At 54.3% G+C, this 20,465-nt stretch overlaps 2 protein-coding genes across 5 annotated transcripts; both read left to right on the top strand.

Moving 5' to 3' along the window:
• Positions 1-37: 37 nt before the first annotated feature.
• TNNI3 (troponin I3, cardiac type) lies at positions 38-3,370 on the top strand (the record flags this gene model as incomplete). Its single annotated transcript, XM_082861943.1, has 8 exons — positions 38-48; positions 355-367; positions 520-606; positions 1,058-1,099; positions 1,364-1,495; positions 1,895-1,984; positions 2,507-2,683; positions 3,287-3,370. 8 exons carry the CDS (start codon positions 38-40, stop codon positions 3,368-3,370), a joined length of 636 nt encoding a protein of 211 aa, XP_082718069.1.
• Positions 3,371-6,369: 2,999 nt separating this feature from the next.
• TNNT1 (troponin T1, slow skeletal type) lies at positions 6,370-17,864 on the top strand (the record flags this gene model as incomplete). 4 transcript variants are annotated; one of them, XM_082863187.1, is made up of 13 exons in its annotated part: positions 6,370-6,401; positions 6,511-6,524; positions 6,814-6,840; positions 7,077-7,109; positions 7,978-7,999; positions 10,318-10,381; positions 11,055-11,171; positions 11,385-11,462; positions 13,697-13,810; positions 14,713-14,822; positions 16,697-16,787; positions 16,918-16,958; positions 17,819-17,864. In XM_082863187.1, 13 exons carry the CDS (start codon positions 6,370-6,372, stop codon positions 17,862-17,864), a joined length of 789 nt encoding a protein of 262 aa, XP_082719313.1. The 4 variants fall into 4 exon arrangements, with proteins under 4 accessions (XP_082719313.1, XP_082719312.1, XP_082719311.1 ...); XM_082863186.1 differs by having other exon boundaries at positions 6,811-6,840; XM_082863185.1 differs by having other exon boundaries at positions 6,811-6,861.
• Positions 17,865-20,465: the final 2,601 nt, after the last annotated feature.

Genomic DNA, 20,465 nt, shown 5'->3' with positions numbered 1-20,465 from the left:
TGCTCTGCCTTCCGCAACCCCTGGCTTGAGACTCAGCATGGCGGACCGGTGAGTAATTGGTAACCGGGACTCCTGAGAACCGAGGCAGTGGCGGATAGGGGGGTGATCCCTCGGGTTCCTGTGAGGGGTGAGAGCTGCGAGGTTGGACTCCAGGCCTGAGAAGGGAGGTAGGGACAGGACTCCTGGGCATGGGAATGAGGTAAGAGTCTGGGAATCCGACCCAGAGGAGCCGAGAAGCGGCAGCTGGCGGGCCGGACCTGCCGGTCAGAGGGGCTTCTGGGGTCCCTTAGGACACGGCGTGGACAGGACCCAGGGCTACCATTAATCCCCTTTTCCTGGTTTCTCTCCCTCCAGGAGCGGCGATGCGGTGAGAGTCGGCGTGGGCTGGACCCGCCTGGCCGGGGAGGGCGCTGCCGGGAGGGCTCTGGGGCGAGAGGCTGCAGCCCTGGAAGACTGCATGGAGAGGGACTGGGGAGGGGGGGTCCCTGTGATAACTCAGCTCCGTTCCCCAAATCCCAGGCGGAGGACCCGCCTCCCGCGCCACCCCCTGTACGACGCCGCTCCTCAGCCAACTACCGCGCCTACGCCACGGAGCCGCACGCCAAGGTGAGGGCGGGGCCAGCGCGGTGGGCGGAGCCGGGCGGGACTTCGCAGGATCTGGATTCGGATTCTTAGGTTACCCGCGGCTGGGGGAGGAGAGGCGGAGCCAGGGCCTTTACCGGACTTTGGTCGAGGGCGGAGCCCTAGCGGATGAGGCGCTTCAGGGGCGGAGTTTATCAGAGGGCTGGGCTCTGTTTGGTGAGAGCTTGCCTATGGGCGGAGTCCCGCTGCCCGTGGGAACTGAGATTGCTTAGAGATGGTGGGGGGAGGTGCGTAGCCAGAGACAGCACATTGGTGGATGGGAATGAGGGGCGTGGCTTCCCGTAGACTGAAGGCTGGAGTTGGAGGCGGGACTAAATCTGGACCCGGCTTGAGGGGGCGGGTTCTGAAGCTCCTCCCGGCGTCCTCCTTCGGATCCTCCTCGCTCATCCTTCCTTACTCTGTCTCACCCCGGCAGAAAAAGTCTAAGATCTCCGCCTCGAGAAAACTGCAGCTGAAGGTGCGATGCGCCTGGGGAGAGCGCCTAGGTGTCTTCAGGGGGCGGGGCTTGGAAGTTGGGTGGGGCTTCGGAAGAGCAGGTGGGCGGGAGGCCCTGAAAGGGAGGGGCGGGGCCTTGGAATGATGGACATTCCAATGAACCTTGGGGGGGTTCAGGTCTCTGGAAGCAGGCCTGGGATTAGAGGACGGGGCCCGGCGGGGGTGGCTATCCCGCTCTGTCCTCATCCCCATACCTGTGCTGCCATACCCGTCGTGCTCTCCCCAGACCCTGATGCTGCAGATTGCGAAACAGGAGCTGGAGCGTGAAGCAGAGGAGCGGCGAGGAGAGAAGGGGCGTGTTCTGAGCACGCGGTGCCAGCCTCTGGAGCTGGCCGGGCTGGGCTTCGCGGATCTGCAGGTACCGGCTCCAATCAGGGACTCCTGCCTAGCCCGGCATCTGAGTTTCCTACTGTCCGGTCTTGCATCCCTTAGGACTCAGGGGTACAGTTACTATGCCCCCTTTCTGCTCAGGACCTTCGGGTCCAGTCTCCCAATTCTTACCCTCAGGAGTTCAGAAATGTGGCCTGCAGCTGCCTACAATCTCAAAACCCAGAGGTCGGTTCCTCCAACCCACTCCAGTCCAGATTCTCAGAACACCTGGCTCTGGAGTTCTGCTTTGTTCACAGTCCCCCAGGGTCTGGCTTCAATCTACTCCTCCAGGACCAGATGTCCAGGTCCCCAGCTCCTCCTCCCTCAGACCCCAGGAGTCCAGAACCCCAGCCTTCCCCCCACCACGCACACTGCATTCCTCCACCAGGACTTGTGCCGACAGCTCCACGCCCGCGTGGACAAGGTGGATGAGGAGAGATACGACGTGGAGGTGAAAGTCACTAAGAACATCACAGAGGTGGGAGACACTGCGCCGTCTGGGTCGCTTCAGGATGGGAGGTGATGCCTGGGGCTCTGGTCTCAGCCTGGACCCTTGCAGCTGCTTAGACACCAGGAGACCCAGGACAACTCTGTGAGCCTGGCAGGGAGGGGGCAGAAGGATGAGTACAATACGGTCAGGGAATGCTGTTCTAGGCAGAGGGAACAGCACATGCAAAACCCAAGAGGTGGGAAAGCGGAAAATATGTTTGTGAAAATGTGTGGCTGGAGCCTCAAGTGGTGGTAAGTGAGTTCAGGTGTGGGCCAGGGAACTGTGAGATGCATGTAGCTGGACTGGGATGTGTCAGTAGTTTTCAGAGATGAGGGTGGGGCAGATCAGGTTCCAATTTCGGGATGGGGAGCTTGGATTTTGTCTCGAAGGTGGTAGGAGCCTAAGCTAGGTAGAACCTGGATCGGGATAGGAGGGAAGTGCAGGGTGGAAGAGTGAGGCAAGGAGGAAGTGGAAGGAGGGGTCTCCACCTCTCTTTATGGCTGCTACCAGATCGCAGATCTGACCCAGAAGATCTTTGACCTTCGGGGCAAGTTTAAGCGGCCCACTCTGCGTAGAGTGCGGATCTCTGCAGATGCCATGATGCAGGCACTGCTGGGGACCAGGGCTAAGGAGTCCTTAGACCTGCGGGCCCACCTCAAGCAGGTGAAGAAGGAGGACACGGAGAAGGTGAGTGTGGCTACAGGTCCAGGAAAGGGGGTGCTTAGGGGAGAAGGTGTGTGTGTGTGAGCAATTCTAGGGACTAGCCTGAGGGCAGGTGGCAGTTGGAGTTGTGGGGAGAAGTATCTGGTAAGGGTCTTCCACAGAAAGTACAGGAGGGGCACAGGAAATGCAAGAGGAAGACAGAATGTAGCAGTGGAAGACAGGAAGTGCATTAGGGAGAATGGAAATGGCAAGGAGTCAGGAAGTGCATGATGTCTGCAGGATGTTTGTGAGAGAAAAGGAGTGCAGGAGGGAGACAGGAAGTCCAAGAGGGAAATGGGAAGTGCAGGAGGAAGACAGGAAGTGCAGGAGGGACACAGGAAATGCAGAGGGGAGACAGGAAGTGCAGGAAGGACACAGGAAGTCCAAGAGGGAGACAAGAAGTGCAGCAGGGAGACAGGAAGTGGGGCAAATTGGAAAGGATGTTCTGAGGGGACAAGAAGTGTTCCAGAACCAGACTGTGTGATGGGCGTCCAGAATAGAGTGGCCCAGCAGGCGGGAGGGCAAGTGGAGGATATCTGAGAGCCTGTAGACCAGGAAGACACCCTAACCTCTGACCCATTCCTCCAGGAAAACCGGGAGGTAGGAGACTGGCGCAAGAACATCGATGCGCTCAGTGGAATGGAAGGCCGCAAGAAAAAGTTTGAGGGCTGAGCCGGCCTGTGCACAGCCCTGGCCCTGGCCCTGAGGATGGCCCCGAGGAATAAAGCTTCTCTCTGAGCTGGGAGTGGCTGTGTGTCTATTACCAGGGGCGCTTAGGTGTGAGAGAGGCGGGAGAACTGAGGGCCAGGCTCCCCCAAAGCCACAGCGCACATCAGGAGCAGAGCTGGGTCTCCACGTGGAGCTGCACAGAGGTGCCGAGACCAGGGCCCAAAGGCAGACACACAGAGACACGGACAGACTGTCAGCGACCCCGGGAGAGAGAGCCAGGCAGAGACCCAAAGGGAGAGGAAAAACAGGCGGAGATTCATGGGAAGAAGTGCACAGAAAGGGGAAACAGACAGATATACACAGAGAGACAGAGATGACCTCGCCCTGGAAGAGACAGAAATAAGGACCCACAGAGGGAGAACTGCAGATACAAAGAGACACCCCCACCACCACACACACACACAAGAACTAGAAAGGTAAAAACAGACACAGAGCTAAAGACACAGAAACCGAGTCGCAGAGAAGCACAGGGACACCTGGAGACACAGACCAATAGCCAGACATCAAGAGAGGCAGATACGCAGAGACACCTGCGGAAATGCAGAGAGAAAAACTGGCGGCACAGAGACAGGCAGAGTGAAGAACTCAGAGACAGAGATGGAGAGAGAGCCCCAAAGCCAACCCCTGAGAAATGCATAGAATGAGAAATGCAGAGAGAGACAGACACTGGCACGGAGGGGTGAGGAAGCCCCTAGAGTTCAAGGTTGTGGATTGGCTGGGAAGGGGGAGGGGCTACCAAAAAAGATCGGTGTCCGATGGAGGTGGGGAGTGTGAGGTCCTGTGGGCCTGACACACCCCCTCCCCCTCCCCTCCTCCTCCCCCTCACACACCTGTTTCCCTGCTTTAGCGCCTGTTGTCACCAGGGTGGAATCCTGGTGGCAGACAAAGGGATGGGGGTGGGGAGGGGGGGACAGAGAGATGGACAGAGACAGAGGTGGGGAGACAGAGAAGCTGAGACAGACACACACAGAGAAACACAGACGAAGAGTCACAGAGACAAAGGAGAGATAGAAACAGGGAAACGGTATGGGAAGTGGAGGCCCAGAGAGACACAGAGGAAGGGACCCCATGAAGGGGTCCCTTGTACCCTTTTCATCAATAAGCGTCCTCCAAGGGGCTTCGGAGCATAGTGTGCCGTGTGATCTGGGAGATGTGGAGCCCGAGGGTGGCCTGACCCAGCCCGGGGTTCCTGGACAATGCTTTTGGGATGGAGGAGAGGCCTTGGAACAGCCCGGAGGTGCCTCTATCCCGAAAGTGGAGCCAGAGTGGGGGCAGGGCAGCCTCTGAGTGTGAGGAAAGGAATTCTCTACCCCTCCCTCTCCCCCTGGGGCGGGGCTGAGCCTCCCACTATAAACGGGGGGTGCTTCAGCCTGCCCAGCAAGACTGCCCCACCGCTCACACCTCTGCAGACGCAGCCTCAGGTAAGGGTCCCAGAGGAACTGGGGATGGAAGGGAACGTATTAGGACTTGGGGGTTACAGAAGCTGGGAGTGCAGGGTTTGGGGGTCCCAGAATATAACACCTTAGGACCTCGGAGGTCTGAGTCTGAGGGAATCTCAGAAACTGGGAGTCCCTGGGCTTGGATGACAGACAGTCTGGGTGTCAGAACTGGGGGGCAGTGTCTCAGAATCTGACGATTTAGGAATTGAGGTCGCAGAATCTCATGTCTCATGATGGGAGGTATTAGAATTTGTAATGTCATATTTGGGGGTTTCATGAATCAGTCCCCTGAGTTTATGCATCCAGATTTTGGGGTCTCACAGTCCTGAGGTTTCAGAATTTAGGGGATGTCAAGACCTAGGGGGTCAAGATTTTAGGGCACGCGTAATCGGGAGTCTCGACAGTTGGAGTCTCAGAATCTGGAGAGATGAGGAGTTACTGTTATTCAGAATCCATAAATTGGGGTCTGTGGGTATGGGGATTTTGTGGGGTCTCTCAACCTGGGTGCCTTGGGGATCTCAGAGATTGGGGAGTCTTAGTATTTAGGGGTCAGGATGAGTTCTGGGGACAGAAGCTGCTCTTATGTGTCCTGTCCCCTCCATGGCAGTGGGTGAAGGTGAAAGGAGGCGACAGGTGGGCAGATGACCAGCCAAAGGGGAGGGGACCTGGGGGGGAGAGGGCAGCGGGTATGATGAATTCTCCTAGAACCCCCCCTCCACGAATACTTCTCAAGAGATGTCCTCGGTGTCACCCTCTACGACATGCCCCCAAAATAGACCCTGGGGGTGGGGCAGCTATTGTCTTCCGACCACTGTCCCTTCCCAAATACCTCCTCCTAATGCCTACTCAGATCAGGTTCCTACGGACTTGTCACAAGACAAAAGGCGACAGCTGTGGTCAGGGGGCGGGGGCTGCAGCCTTGGGGCTCTGCCCGGTCCGTATCTCCCAATGCGCTGTCTTCACCCTCGGTTTAGGAGTCTTTAGGAGTTGGAGGTCCCCATCCCCTCCCCCCTCAGACCCAGGGGTCCAGGCCCCCAGCCCCTCCTTCCTCAGACCCAGGATCCAGCCCCTCCTCCCTCAGACCCAGGACTTCAGGCCCCCAGCCCCTCCTCCCTCAGACCCAGGGGTCCAGGCCCCCGGCCCCTCCTCCCTCAGACCCAGGGGTCCAGACCCCCAGCCCCTCCCCCCTCAGACCCAGGATCCAGGCCCCCAGCCCCTCCTCCCTCAGACCCAGGACTTCAGGCCCTCAGCCCCTCCTCCCTCAGACCCAGGGGTCCAGGCCCCTGGCCCCTCCCCCCTCAGACCCAGGATCCAGGCCCCCGGCCCCTCCCCCCCAGACCCAGGACTCCAGGCCCCCGGCCCCTCCTCCCTCAGACCCAGGGGTCCAGACGCCCCGCCCCTCCTCCCTCAGACCCAGGATCCAGGCCCCCAGCCCCTCCTCCTCTGGACCCCACCCCACTCCGCCTGTTCTCTGCTTTTCACAGGTTGCAGCAGGACACCAGGATGTCGGACGCCGAAGAGCAGGAATATGAGGAGTGAGTGATGCTGGCAGGCGGGCTGGGGCCCTGGAGCGGTGGAGACACCTCCCACCTCCAAGGCGCCTAAATCTCCCCCTCCCTCTTTCCTTCCCTCCCGGGTCCTCAGGGAGCAGCCTGAAGGTGAGTGGAGAGTGGGATGGCCTTGGGGGGGAGGGGAGGTGGGGACACCTTGGCGCATCTTAGCCCACCCTGCCCTACGCCCACCCTCCTGGTCCGCACAGCCCGTGGGAAAAGCTCAGTGGGCCCACTTGCAGCTGAGGCCCAGAGGGGTCCCCCCGTCTAGATGGGACTCGAACCTGAACGCGGGTCTCTGCGCACTCACGCACTCTTCCCCGCATCTGAAGCCCCTGCCGTCCCCCCACCCCGGGCTCCTCACGCCTCCTCTTGTCTCCCCCACCCCTTCCAGAAGAGGAGGCTGCTGAGGAGGAGGAGGAAGGTGAGGCCCTGGACTCCGCAGGTCTGGAGCTGGACGCGGCACCGGGGGGCTGGTGCGGTGGGGACGCTAGTCCCCGGGTGCAGGCTGGGCGGGGGCGGGGATCTCGATGGTCTCGGCCTCAGCTCCTTTAACAGCCTCTCCCCTCTCTCCCCTCTCTCCCCTTCCCGCATCCGGGCATGGCTGCTCCCCTCCCCCGGCTCCCCAAATCCTAGCTTCTCCTCCCGCCCCCTCCCCAGCCCCCGAGGAGCCGGAGCCGTTAGCTGACCGAGGTAACCGCGGCTGCTTCGCTTCCTGAGGCCGATTTCGGGGGTCCTCAGGGCCCTGACCTCCAAGATGACTTCCTCCCCGCTCCCGTAACCCGTCCCCGTAACCCGTCCCAGGCCCGGTCCTTTAAGCCCCGGAGAGCTCTCGCGCTCTCCAGTGGCCAAGAAGGGAAACAGCCTCGCAATGGCTTTAACCCGTTCCCTTCCTTCTTAAAGGGACCAACACCCAAGCCTTCTTCCCCAGTCTGGAGGAATACTTACAGAAGGGTTGGATGTTTGCGGAGAGGCCCCCCTCCCGCCTCATCTTCGCCTGTCTGTTACTTGTCTCCTTCATATACATTCAAAGGTTGGGGCGTGGGTTGTAGAAGGGACTAGCAGTGGGAGTCTGTATTCCTCTGTCCCCAAGGAGGAGGGGGCTGGGGACACAACTCCCGCGTCACCGAGTGAAGAGGGGGCTTGGGGCCTCCCTGCACTGCTAGATCTTGATGGAGGGCAGGAGCTCTGGGTATGTAGAACGAGGGTCTGAGGGTTTGTTTGGGTTTTTTTGGGTTTTTTTTGTTTTTTTGTGTTTTTTTTTGGTTTGTTTGTTTTTTCTCCTTATGGTCTGGCGGTTTGGACACCTGGGTTCCCAGAGAAATGGGAGGGGGATCCCCACACCAGTTCTGAATGTATATCTGATGCATGTGACCCTCTCCCTCCTTTATGGCCACCCCGATTTCCCTTATCCTCTCCCCCCCCATACCCTTCCCCCAGAGCTGCAGGAGAAGGGAACTGGGCTTGTGGGGACCAAGGCTTGGAGGCGGGTCCCTCCTTTGGATGTGTCAAGCCCACCCCACGAACTCTTGCTAATTATCTTTTTGTATCCCTCCACCAGAAGAGGAGCGCCCCAAACCAAGGTGAGATCCTGGGGGGTGGGGCTCCCAATCATGTCCTCTTAAATATATCACCCACCTCCAGAGATAGGCTGCAAGAAAGGCAGAGAAGGAGAGTGGGGAAATGGAAACATAGAAAAGAACAGTGACTCCTCCTTTCCACAAACATTTCTGGTGAACTTCCCACTGTGTTTGGCAGACTCTTGCTGTCCTGTTGGTGTAACAGACCCAGATACAGCAATGGTAGTGCAGAAGAGGGCCCTATCTGTGCCCTAGAATATCAAGGAAGGCTTCCCAGGGGAGGTGATGCCGAGTCCTGAGGGCGGAAGAGTTTGCTAGCTGAAGGAAGTAGAGGGGAGATTGTAGATGACGCAGCGGAGTGGTATGTGCAAGGTCCAGTAGCTGGATCTTGGCCAGTGTTTCAGGGAACAGATGCAGACACAGGTCATTCTGATGGGAAAGATCCAAACTAGGCAGACCAGGGAAGACTGTGAGAGCTCACCCTGGAGGGTGTGACACTGGGGACAAAGCTTGGAGATGCAAGGAGGCAGCAACTGAGCGTGAGATGCAGAAATTCTCTGGGACACCGGGGAGCCATGGAAGGGTTCTGAGCAGAGGGGGCCGAGGATCAGATCTGGCTGAGAGCACAGGGGCACATGAAAGCACAGGTGTGCTTCAGTGTCAGGGAAAGCTTGTTGGAGGAGGGAAGGTCTCAGGGGTGGAGTATATCAGGGGAAGGGCATTGTAGGGCAGAGCAAACAGAGTGTGCAAAGGCCCGGGGGCACAAAGGCACATGACATGGCCAGGGAACTGTAGGATGTGGTGAGTTTTCAAGAGGAAAAGACCTAAGCTGGAGCAGAGGGCATAGGGTAGAAAGGGGCCACAGACTGAGAGACCCACAGGTTGATGAGCTCAGTTGGGGCAGGGTGTGTGCAAAGGCAGGAAATGTTCAGGAAGCATCTGTTTACTGGAGTCTGGGGTTTGGGAGAGAGTCTGGGCTGGAGACAGAGTTGGTGAATCCTCGGTAATTGATGATAATCAAAGTCACAGGAGTGAATGACATTAATCACAAGAGTGTCCCACGAATGAATCAAAGGGCAAAGCTCTCTTAATTTGGTTAATAGAAATTGTTGCTTTTTATTAAGCCAGGAAAGATGAAGCATAATTTGTTTAAAATTCTCTTTGATCATTGAATGACCAAAAAAGGAAATAAAGAGTCAAATATATGAGGGATTTTTTCATTCCTTAAGTTAAACTTTAAAGCTGTATTTAAGAAATCAAATCTTACAAAATCCTGGAAGGTTTTGGTAATGATGATGATAATTTCAAGGAAATTAATAAAATATCTATTGATTTTAAAGTGTATTTTATTCAATAGTTTTGGTATCTTGCCATGGAGGATACTAGCCCAGCCTAGCAGAAAAGTGCAATGTGTAGAGCGTATTTTGACATTTTAAAAGTTATATTCCATAACCATTCTGAAATGCTGGGCAAACATAAAAAAAATTCCCATACAAAGTTATTTGCATTTAATTCAATTAGGCAATTTGAAAGCTAATTGATTAAAACACTGTAATATGATTGAAATTCTGTAACATTTTAATGTTATTTTTACTCTACTGTGAAAAGTTTTTTATACGATATACACACCCTAGTTTATTTTTGTGTCTTAGTGTGGACTTATAAATTTACTACAGGTATCTTGAGCCAGGAACACAATCAGGTTTCAGGCCAGTTTGATACTGGCTCTTCTTAATTTTCATATGAGTGTAGGACTTCAAACCAAATGTTATGTCAGTGGGACTGTGCTGTCTGTGGAAGTTAATAAATTACATGATCATTTTCTTCAGACTGGAAGGAGAGTGATAAATAAGGTTTGGAGTCACAGGATACTGATGTACAATTTAAGGATTCAAGTTTCTTATAAATCAATTGTGAACAATGAATTATTAAAAAATGTTGACTTCCTAGTATAAAACTGCAAGAATAAAAATAAATTCTCCAGCTTAAAAAAGAAAGTAAGAAAGAAAGAAAGAAACCAAAGGAAGAGAAAATTCCAAGAAGTGGGAGTGCCCAGGGCAGTCCCCCAAAGGAGCACCACCCAATACAAATACAATGCAAGCCACATATGTAATAAGAAACACTTTTTTTTTTTACTAGCAGCCTTTTAAGAAGTAAACCCAAACAGGTCAAATCAATCCCAATAGCGTATTTTACTCAACCTGTCATAGCCAAAATCTCAGAATTTCAACATGAATCCATATAAAACGTTATTAGTAAAATATTTTACATTCAGCAGGGAGGTCAGACTACTCAGTGTTTCTTCTCTTCTGTCCACTCAGCCGGCCCGTGGTACCTCCGCTGATCCCCCCAAAGATCCCAGAGGGGGAACGTGTGGACTTCGATGTAAGTAACAGACATGCCATCCCAGGAGGGGCTGCTAGCCTATAGGGTGCAAATTAGGAAGAGGTGCCTCTCCCTAGCCACTGTTTTTTGTTTGTTTCCTACCCGCTTCTTTGGAATTGTGTCTTGGCAGCCCCTTAGTTTAGTGTCAGAATACGATGCTTTGCTGCCATCTGCTGGAAACACAGTGCATGGCAGACGTCTGTCCCAGCTGTCAACCCCACCAATTCTTTTTTTTTTAAATTTATTTTTGCCTGCGTTGGGTCTCCGTTGCTCCGCGCGGGCTTTCTCTCGTTGCAGAGCGAGCGGGGGCTACTCTTCGTTGCGGTGCGCAGGCTTCTCATTGCAGTGGCTTCTCTTGTTGCGGAGCACGGGCTCTAGCCGCACGGGCTTCAGGAGTTGTGGCTCGCGGGCTCCAGAGTGCAGGCTCAGTAGTTGTGGCGCACGGGCTTAGTTGCTCTGTGGCATGTGGTATCTTCCCAGACTAGGGCTCAAACATGTGTGCCCTGCATTGGCAGGCGGATTCTTAACCATTGCGCCACCAGGGAAGCCCAACCACACCAATTCTTGCTGCAAAGGGCTCCTCCTCCTGATGCTTCTCAGAAGTGCTGAGAGGTTGGCACCCTCTTGGGGCACCACCTGGGGAATGACCGTGCTCCCACCCTCTGTCCCCTAGGACATCCACCGGAAGCGCATGGAAAAAGATCTGCTGGAGCTGCAGACGCTCATTGACGTGCATTTTGAACAGCGGAAGAAAGAGGAAGAGGAGCTCGTGGCGCTAAAAGAGCGTATTGTGAGTCAAGGGAGGTGGGGTTCCCCAAATTCTTCTCCCTCCTTCCATCCTTTGGGCCTTGGGAGATACGTTCCCGTCCACTACAGACCCAAGGCTGAAACTTTTGGGAAAGTACCCAAGTTGGTGCCCATCACCACTCTTGACCTACCCTGGGAAGTGATAAAGGGGGTGCGTGGTGGTCCCTGCACCCCCTCATTCTTCTCTCTCCCCCAGGAGCGGCGCCGGGCGGAGAGAGCTGAGCAACAGCGCTTCAGAACCGAGAAGGAGCGCGAGCGTCAGGCTAAGCTGGTGGTGGGTGTTTCCCCTCCTCCCAGAGCCCAAATGTTACTTTCTCAGCTGGACACTGCAATTTTCCACTCATGACGTTCTCTGTGATCCCATAAAAGTCCTCATGCTGTATTATTCGAGGGTCTTTCTGTTGGAAGGGACAGAAACTCCAACCCAAACTGAACTTAGCAGAAAGAGAACTTTATTGGCTCATATAACTGAAAGGTCTAGGGCATGGCTTGCTTCAGGCATGGCTGGATCAAGGGACTCAAATAATATCACAAAGACCCAGCTTTTATCTTCCCATCTTGGCCAATATTTCTGTGGACAGTGTGTCCAGGAGGGTGAGCAACTCATCCTGGTTTGCCTGGCACCTTCCTGGTCTGAGCCCTGAAAATCCTGCATCCCATCAGTCCCAGGCAAACCAGATGGTTCCCAGGCAGGGGTGGCAAACGGCCACCAGCAGCTCTGGCTTAAACTCCTCTTTTCTCTGTCTCCTGCACAAATCCTGGGATGTTTTCAAATTGTTCACCTGTCCACTGTGGAGTGAATCACTGGCTAGTTGGGAGAGAGTGGCTAGAATGCTCCCATTGGTTTAACCCTTGAAAACATGACCTGACTTGGCATCAGGAGTGGCTCACTCAAACCACTTTTTTTTGTTTTTGTTGTTTTGCCATGCTGCGCGGCACGTGGGATCTTAGTTCCCCGACCAGGGATCGAACCCATGCCCCCTCACAGAGTCTTAACCACTGGACCACCAGCAAAGTCCCTCAAACCACTTTATTTATTTATTTGTTTGTTTATTTATTTATTTTTAGCTGCGTTGGGTCTTCGTTGCTGCTGGCGTGGGCTTTCTCTAGTTGCGGCGAGCGGGGGCTACTCTTCGTTGCGGTGCGCGGGCTTCTCATTGCGGTGGCTTCTCTTGTTTCAGAGCACGGGCTCTAGACATGTGGGCTTCACTAGTTGTGGCATGCAGGCTCAGTAGCTGTGGCTCACGGGCTCCAGAGCACAGGCTCAGTAGTTGTGGCGCACGGGCTTAGTTGCTCCATGACATGTGGGATCTTCCCAGACCAGGGCTCGAACCTGTGTCCCCTGCATTGGCAGGTGGATTCTTAACCACTGTGCCACCAGGGAAGCCCCCTGAAACCACTTTTAAAGAACAGGAAATGGGTGGTGTGGTACGCAAAGGACCGGTCTCCCAAAGATGTCCACATCCTAGTTCCCAGAGACTATGAATATGGGAACCTGCCTGGCAAAAGGGACTTTTAGGTATGATTAAGTTAAAGATCTTGAGATCAGGAGATTCTCCTGGATTTCCTGGGTGAGCCCAGTGTTATCACAAGGGTCCGTAAACAAGGGAGGACCTTTGAAGATGGGGGAAGTGGCCCTGAGCCAAGGGATGCAGGCGGCCCCTAGAAGCCGGAAGAGCAAAGGGAGTGAATCTCCCCTAATGCCTCCAGAAGGACCCAACCCTGTCCATACCTTGACTTAGCTCATGAGACCCATTTCAGACTTTTGACCTGCAGAACTATAAGCTGATAAACTTTCATTGTTTTAAGCCACTCTGTTTGCAAATTACAGCAGCGAGAGGAAATTAATTCAGGTGGGGAATCCTGGGCAAGTGAAATACCATCATGCCCATCTCACCTGCCTCTCCAGTGGGGATGGGGCTTTGGTCTGGACAAGCCACTAATTCTGGAACATGCAGTGCAGACTTTCTGGATGTGGTAATGCCGTAGTGAAGGCATTCTAGAACCTCTTCCTCAGGCTCAAGGCCAAGAGCCTCTTTACTGCCCCAAGCCCCCGGACTCCCATCACAAGTTACCTTCCATGACCCTCTGAGGACAGTCATTCTCCTCTCATGAGACTAAGGAAGAGTAAGTCCCAGAGAGGGTACGTGCCTGCACTGAGGTCACACAGCAAAGATCACCACTGGCCATTTCAGGCTGGAGCATGCAGAAAAAAGCAAGCACGTCCCTCCACTAGTTTAATATTTTCCTTGGGGGTGGTATATAAAGTCTCAAAGAGGAGGAAGGACTTGCAGGTGGTCACACAGCCGGGCCTGGAAAGGTGAGGAGGGGACCGTCAGCATCCTTGCCTGTTCTGATATTGACCTTGTTTTATGCTTGGGTCTGATTGATCCCTGCTTCACCCAGTGCAGAAGAGGGCCCCCTCCCACGTGCCCATCTCAGACCCCCTCCCCTCTCAGTCCAGGGTGCTGGAGGGAGGCCCAGGAATTAACCCCTTTCTTCCCACAGGAGGAGAAGATGCGGAAGGAAGAGGAAGAGGCCAAGAAGCGAGCTGAGGATGACGCCAAAAAGAAGAAGGTTCTGTCCAACATGGGGGCCCATTTTGGGGGTTACCTGGTCAAGGTGAGTTCAGCCTGCTAGGGCCTGAACAGGAAACGGGTAGTGTGGTACGCAAAGGACTGGTCTCCCAAAGATGTGGGAGGAGGGGCTGGGGGCCCGGACCCCTGGGTCGGATGGGGGAAGCACTGAGGCCTGGACCCCTGGGTCTCTGGGGAGAGGGGCTGGGGTTCTGGGCTGAGGGAGGAGGGGGCTGGGGCCTGGACCCCTGAGTCTGAAGTGGGAGGAAATAGGGGCAGGACTCCTGGGTCTGTGGGGGGAGGGGCTGGGTGCCCGGACCCCTGGGTCTGAATGGGGCGAGGCATTGGGGGCCAGTTCCCCTGGTCTGAGTGGGGAGGGGCTGGGTGTCTGGGCTGAGGTGCTGGGGGCCTGGATCCTTGGCTCTGAGGGTGGTGGGGCTGGGGGCCGGGACCCCTGGGTGTGAGGGGGGAGGGGCTGGGAGTCTGGGCTAAGGGAGGTGGGGATGTGGGCCCCGACCCCTGAGTGTGATGGGGAGGGGTTGGGGGCCTGGACCCCTGGTTCTAAGGGAGGTGGGTCTGGGGGGTCTGGGCTGAGGGAGGATGGGCTGGGAACCCGGAACCCTGGGTCTGAGGGAGGAGGGGCTGGTGGCCCGGACCCCTGGGTCTGAGCGGGGAGGCGTTGGGGGCCCGGACCCCTGGGTCTGAGGGAGGAGAGGCTGGGGGCCTGGACCCCTGCGTCTGAGGGAGGAGGGGCTGGGGGCTGGACTCCTGGGTCTGAGGGAGGAGGGGCTGGGGGCCTGGACCCCTAGGTCTGAGGGAGGAGGGGCTGGGGGCCCGGACCCCTGGGTCTGAGCGAGGAGGGCTCGGGGCCTGGACCCCTGGGTCCTGATGTGCGGAGCCATCCGGTGGACCCATCCCCTAGTTCACGATGTCCTTTTCAACCGTCAGGCAGAACAGAAGCGGGGTAAGCGCCAGACAGGGCGTGAGATGAAACTGCGCATCTTGTCGGAGCGTAAAAAGCCTCTGAACATCGACCACATGGGAGAAGAACAGCTCCGGTAGGTGGGAGGGGCCTGGGTATGAGACAGGCAGATAAGGGGACGCCTGACCCAGATCCGAGTGGGCGGAAGCCCTGGTACTGTGTGCCTTTGGGCAAGTGTCTCTCCCTCTCTGCGCCCCTGTAGACTCCCCTGTGGAATGTTTCACTGATACAGGCCCCACGTTTTGTGGGTGCCGAGACCTGTAGAGTCTGGGTGATAATACGGAAGCCAGACAACAGATCTGACCTAAATTTAGAAGATGATGGTGTTTTGATGGCCCCTGGGAGCTCTGAATGGGCCCCATCTTTTACGTGAATTAAAGCCAGATGCACTGGCAACAGTTTTCCAGCCACATCTCTTCTGGGTGGGGCTCTATCTTGCCCTTCAGAGCTCACTGTCTGCACAGCCTGCATCACGTGGTAAAGCCACCTGAGGGGAGGCCGGGGAGGGTCTTCCCTTCAGGGCCCTCGCCTGCATCTTGACATTATCTGGCCCAGGCACAGAGTTTAAAGTCAGAAACATCCACCACCTCATAGGCAGCACAGTGATGGGGTTTGGAGCTCAACATCTGAAACCACTTGCCAGGGCCTCAGTGCCGGCTTCACCACTTACAGCTGGGTGACCTGAGGCACGGGGTTTACCTTCTGTGAGCCTTGCTTACCTCACTGGTAAGATGAGGCGATGATGACAAAATGTACATCACAGAGCAGTGAAAGGTCAGTATGGCAGCAGCAGCCCCTGTGGAGGGCTTTCAACCCTATGAGGTAGACACCCTCAAGCAACTGGAACATTAAAAAACAAAAAAAGAAAGAGCAACCCTAGGCACAGAGAGGTTAAGTAAACTTTCCAGGGTTGCACACCTTGCAAGTGGGAGAGTGGGGATTTGAACCCAGGCAGTCTGGTGCGGTAGTCTGTGCTCTTCATCACTCTTTTACAAAGTGGTGTGATGGTAAATGTTTACCAAGTGGATCTCCAGGGCCTAAAAGTCCATATCTTAGCATTTGCTCATTTCCACGGTATAAATACTCCCACCATGCTGATGTCAAACTACCAGCGTGAGAACTGTGCACCCGGAGTCGGAGTCGGGAAAGGATGCGCGGATTTGGCTCCAGCTCAGCACTGGCGATGTGCCGTCCTTCCCCAGTCACGTTATCACAGGGCCTTGCACTAAGTAACATGTCGCGAAAGTTCCTTCTTCCTCCTCTTTCCTTCCCTCATCACACGTCCACTCATAATGTGGATCTACTAATATTTTTTGAGGATCTCAAGTTATTTCAGTTTTATTTATTAGATGGAGGTCATATGATGGTCTCTAAAATTTTAAAGTAAAACACACCATGGAAGAGACAGCCTTTGAAGACCATTAGCTGGCAAAAGACAACAAAGACTGCTAGTAAGAATAAAAAGAATGGTAACAACTAGCTTTGTCGAGTGTTTAGCACGTGCCAGGTATTTTATACCTATTCTCTCATTCTATAACAGTTCAAGGCAGTAGATTTTTAACAGTTCGGAATACGTTTGGCCTCTAATAACTGAGATCTGACTATAGCAGCCTAAAATATAGAGGTTTGTTTTCTCACATAGAAGACATCGGTAGTCCATAGTTGGTATTTGAACCAAGGCTTTCTGACTCCAGGGCCTAGGCCCTTAACCATGCTCATTCTCCCTTAGAGAAACATGAGCTCTCTGTTTTGGATATGGAGAAGTGGGCAGAGATCTTAAAACCCCTTGCTGCAATTCCCTTTGAATACCGTGGCCTCAAATATTAACAAAATAGCACCAATAATGTCGAACTCAGAGACTCGCTGTGTGGCTTTGAACAATTCCCTCAACCTCTCTGGGCTCATGGCCTGGCCTGGCTCCCTTCCATGACAGCCCTTCTGCCCTGCCAGGGAGAAGGCCCAGGAACTGTCGGACTGGATCCACCAGTTGGAGTCCGAGAAGTTTGACCTGATGGAGAAGATGAAGCAGCAGAAATATGAGGTGAGACCCATCTCTGCTGGAGGCCAGGCTGGGCTGGGGATGGCCGGGTGGGGGGCTGGGCTGGGGCTGGGTAGGCGGTGAGCGGGCCTGTCCCTCCGGCAGTGCCCGAATCTCCCTCCTGTCTCTGCAGATCAATGTTCTCTACAATCGCATCAGCCACGCCCAGAAGTTGTAAGTGTGAACCCGGCCCTGAGCCCCACACCCTCCATCTGACCCCTGGGGCCTCTCTTTCCTTTCCTCTGGCTGTCCCTTCCTCTGAGTTTCAGTTCTCCACCCCTTCTTGGGGGCTCTGTCTTTATCCCTCTTTCTCTGGGACGGTCTCATAATGTGTCCTTTCCTCTCCACCCTCCAGCTCTCTTCTGGGGTCTCGATCCCTGTTTCTATGTCCCTCTAAATCACTGGTTCTCGGGGCGGGGATGACCTTGCCTCCGACCCCGGGGACATCGGGGGATGTCTCGAACCTGTTTGGGGAGGGGGATGCTACTGGCACCTGGTGGGTGGAGCCCAGGGCTGCTGTTCCACGTCCTACAACGCACAGGACAGCCCTCACCGCAGAATGATCCGGCCCCCGAATGTCGCTGGTGCTGAGGTTGAGAAGCCCGGCTTTTCCTCTGTTTCTTGTTCTGTCTCCCCCGTGTCTCCTTCCCTCCCTCCCTCCCCTCTGCCTTCTGTTCATCTTCTCTCTCCATCTCACTTTCCATCTTTCTGTCTCTTTCACCCCAGCCTCCCCGACCCTCTCTCAATCACTCACCCTTTCCTTTCCCCATCCCTGTACCCATAAATATTTATCAGTGCCCATATGAACATCCTGAGCTCACCCGCTGACATCAACTCCTGCCCGCCTGTGGACCTGTGACCACTAATCACGCCACTCCAGGCAGTGAACCCAATGAGAAGGCACTTGCCGGCCTCTTCCTCTGGCGGGGAGGGCGGGGATTTGCGGGGATGGACTCCCTGAATTGAGGACAGGGACCCATCTCAGAGGTTGGTCAGGAAGGCCTTCCTTTCTGACACCCCTCCTTCTCCTACAGCCGGAAGGGGGCCGGGAAGGGCCGTGTTGGAGGCCGCTGGAAGTGAGGATCTGGGCACTGCCCCCCACCCCCCTCCAGGCACCCGGGAGCCCTTGGAGTGTGTGTCCCATCTGTGGCTTGAAATAAATGCTCCCCCTGCAGCACCTGCTGTTCTTTGATTGTTATTATTAGAATCTTCAACGATCATGACGGTGACGTGTAAGGCTGAACCCTCACACACAGCCGGCAGGAATGTAAAATGGGGCTGCCGCTTTGGAAAACATTCCAGCGGTCCCTCAAAAAGTTAAACGTAGAGTTACCATAGGACCCAGCAATTCTGCCCCAATAGAACTGAAAATCTCTGTCCTCACAAAAACTTGTACAGGAATCCTGGCAGCATTACTCATGATAGCCAAGAGGTGGAAACAACCCAAACGTCCGTCCACTGGTGAAAGGATACAAGGGAATATCCTTCAGCCATAAAAACGAATGAGGCTCTGACACAGGCTACAATGTAGATGAGTGTCCAAATCATAACTAAAGAAGCCAGACACAAAAGGCCACGCATTGTGTGATGCCACTGATAGGAAATTTCTAGAAGGCAAATCCATAGAGGCAGGGAGTACAGTCGTGGTGGTCTCCAGGGCCTCAGGGGAAGGAAGGAATGAGGGGTTATGGCTAAAAGGAATGGTGTTTCTTTTTGGGGGTGATGGGAGTGTTCTGGAATTAGACAGTAGTGATGGTTGCACAACCTTGTCAATAGACTAAAAAAAAAAAAAACCCACTGATCACACTGCTATATGTAAGATAGATAACCAACAAGGACCTACTGTAGAGCACAGAGAACTATACTCTATATTTTGTAATAGGGTGGTTCAGTGGTTAGGATTTCACTGCCGGGGGCCTGGGTTCGATCCCTGGTTGGGGAACTAAGATCCCACAAGCTGCAGGGCGTAGCCTAAAAAACAATTGTAATAACCTATAGGAGAAAAGAATCTTAATAATAATAAATATATATATATATATAAAATAACTGAGTCACTTTGCTGTACACCTGAAACTAACACAACATTGTAAATTAACTGTACTTCAATTTTTAAAAATGTTTAAACAAAGGCACTGTGGCTCTTGAAAACAAAACAAAACAAAAACAGAAAGCCAAAAGTGGATAAACCTAAAAAAAAAAAAAACTGCCATCGGAAAAAACAACAACAACAAAAACAAACAAAAAAAACCTGCCATCGGGAATCGAGATGCCACCCGCCTTTCTGTTCTGCGTCGTCTGTGAGGTCACAGATGGGTCACAATATGATTTCTGGCTCCGGGACTGCTATCCCCTTTGTGTCCATCCCGACGGTCTCCAGGCCTCACGGGATTTGTAGTTTATTATTATTATTATTATTATTTTTATTATTTTTGCACAAGCCCAGGGACTTCAGAGTGAGTAGGGCTGCTCTGACATCCCTTGGGAAAAAAGAATCTTGCTTCTGTTTGGATTTCAGCGCCGTTATGCTGAAACGTTTGCGCTTTTTATGGGTCTTTGTTCCGGTCTAAAAGTGCCTGCCTCTTTCCCAATGAGGATATAAGTGCAGAGTGCTTAACATAAGGATTATTTCACGCTTTATGGTGCTATGTATGAGGCAATTCATCCTCCACATCTGTTCGATCTCCTCGCCCTGGACTACAAATCCCAGCATGGCTTGCGAGGATGTAGAGCCCGGACTACATTTCCCAGCGTGCTCTACGTCCCAAGGAGACAGTCAGTAGCGGGGAGGGCCAGTGAAGGCTCTGGGGGAGCTGTCATTGTGGACCCCGTCTCTTCGGTTCCTTTCCCGATGTGACCCAGGGGTTCTATCAGGGACTTGGGGTGCTTTGGGACTCTGCCTAGGACCAACTGTGCCTTTAGGGGCGTGGCCCCGAGGACTACGTTTCCCAGCGTGCCCAGCGGCCGATCGCCGTGACCTTTGTACCGCAATCTTTACTTCCCAGCATGACCCGGGAGGTCACCCAGGGATTGTCTTGGTCTAAGGGTTGCGGACTAAATTTCCCGTAGTGTCCTGACGTTTCCCACGACCTAGGTAATCCATTCATTCATTCATCCAAAATACTATTTCCGATCGCGTTTTATTAGGCTCAGGTCTTGGCACTGGGAGCAAGTAGTGCACACGGAAGACAAAAATTCCTGTCTTCCTGGGGCTTATTTCTAGATGAAGCGAGCAGACTTTTAGGACTTTTAGTCCTTTTAGGGCTCCCGGGCTGTCAAGTCCATTTCCTACTAGGTCCCCAGGGGACAGTTCTTCGTCCTTTTGATGCTGTGAACTACATTTCGCAGCATGCCCTGGGGGGCACACCTGTAGCCTTTAGACTCCATTTCCCAGCACTCGCAGGAGAATCCTCTCAATCATGTTTTCGACACCTCGGAGCTGCGAACTTCCCAGTGTGCCTCGGGGCCGATCGAGGCCGGAGCGTTGCCAAGAGCAATTTCCGCTCATGGACTCCATTTCCCAGAGCTCCCGCGGCCTTCCGTGAGGCGGTTGCCATTCGCCTCTCCAGGCTGAGGACTCCATTTCCCAGAGCGCCCCGGGACGGCGGGGTGACGTCACGCGCCGGGCGGGGGCCAGTGGATCCTTGGGCGGCGCGGGGCGGCGCGGGACGGTGCTGGGCGGGC

The sequence above is a fragment of the Leucopleurus acutus genome, assembly GCF_964270905.1.
Source record: "Leucopleurus acutus genome assembly, chromosome: 20".
NCBI lineage: Eukaryota > Metazoa > Chordata > Mammalia > Artiodactyla > Delphinidae > Leucopleurus > Leucopleurus acutus.
The sequence above is the reverse complement of the archived record's forward strand: the minus strand, read 5'-3'. Positions and strand labels throughout refer to the sequence as shown.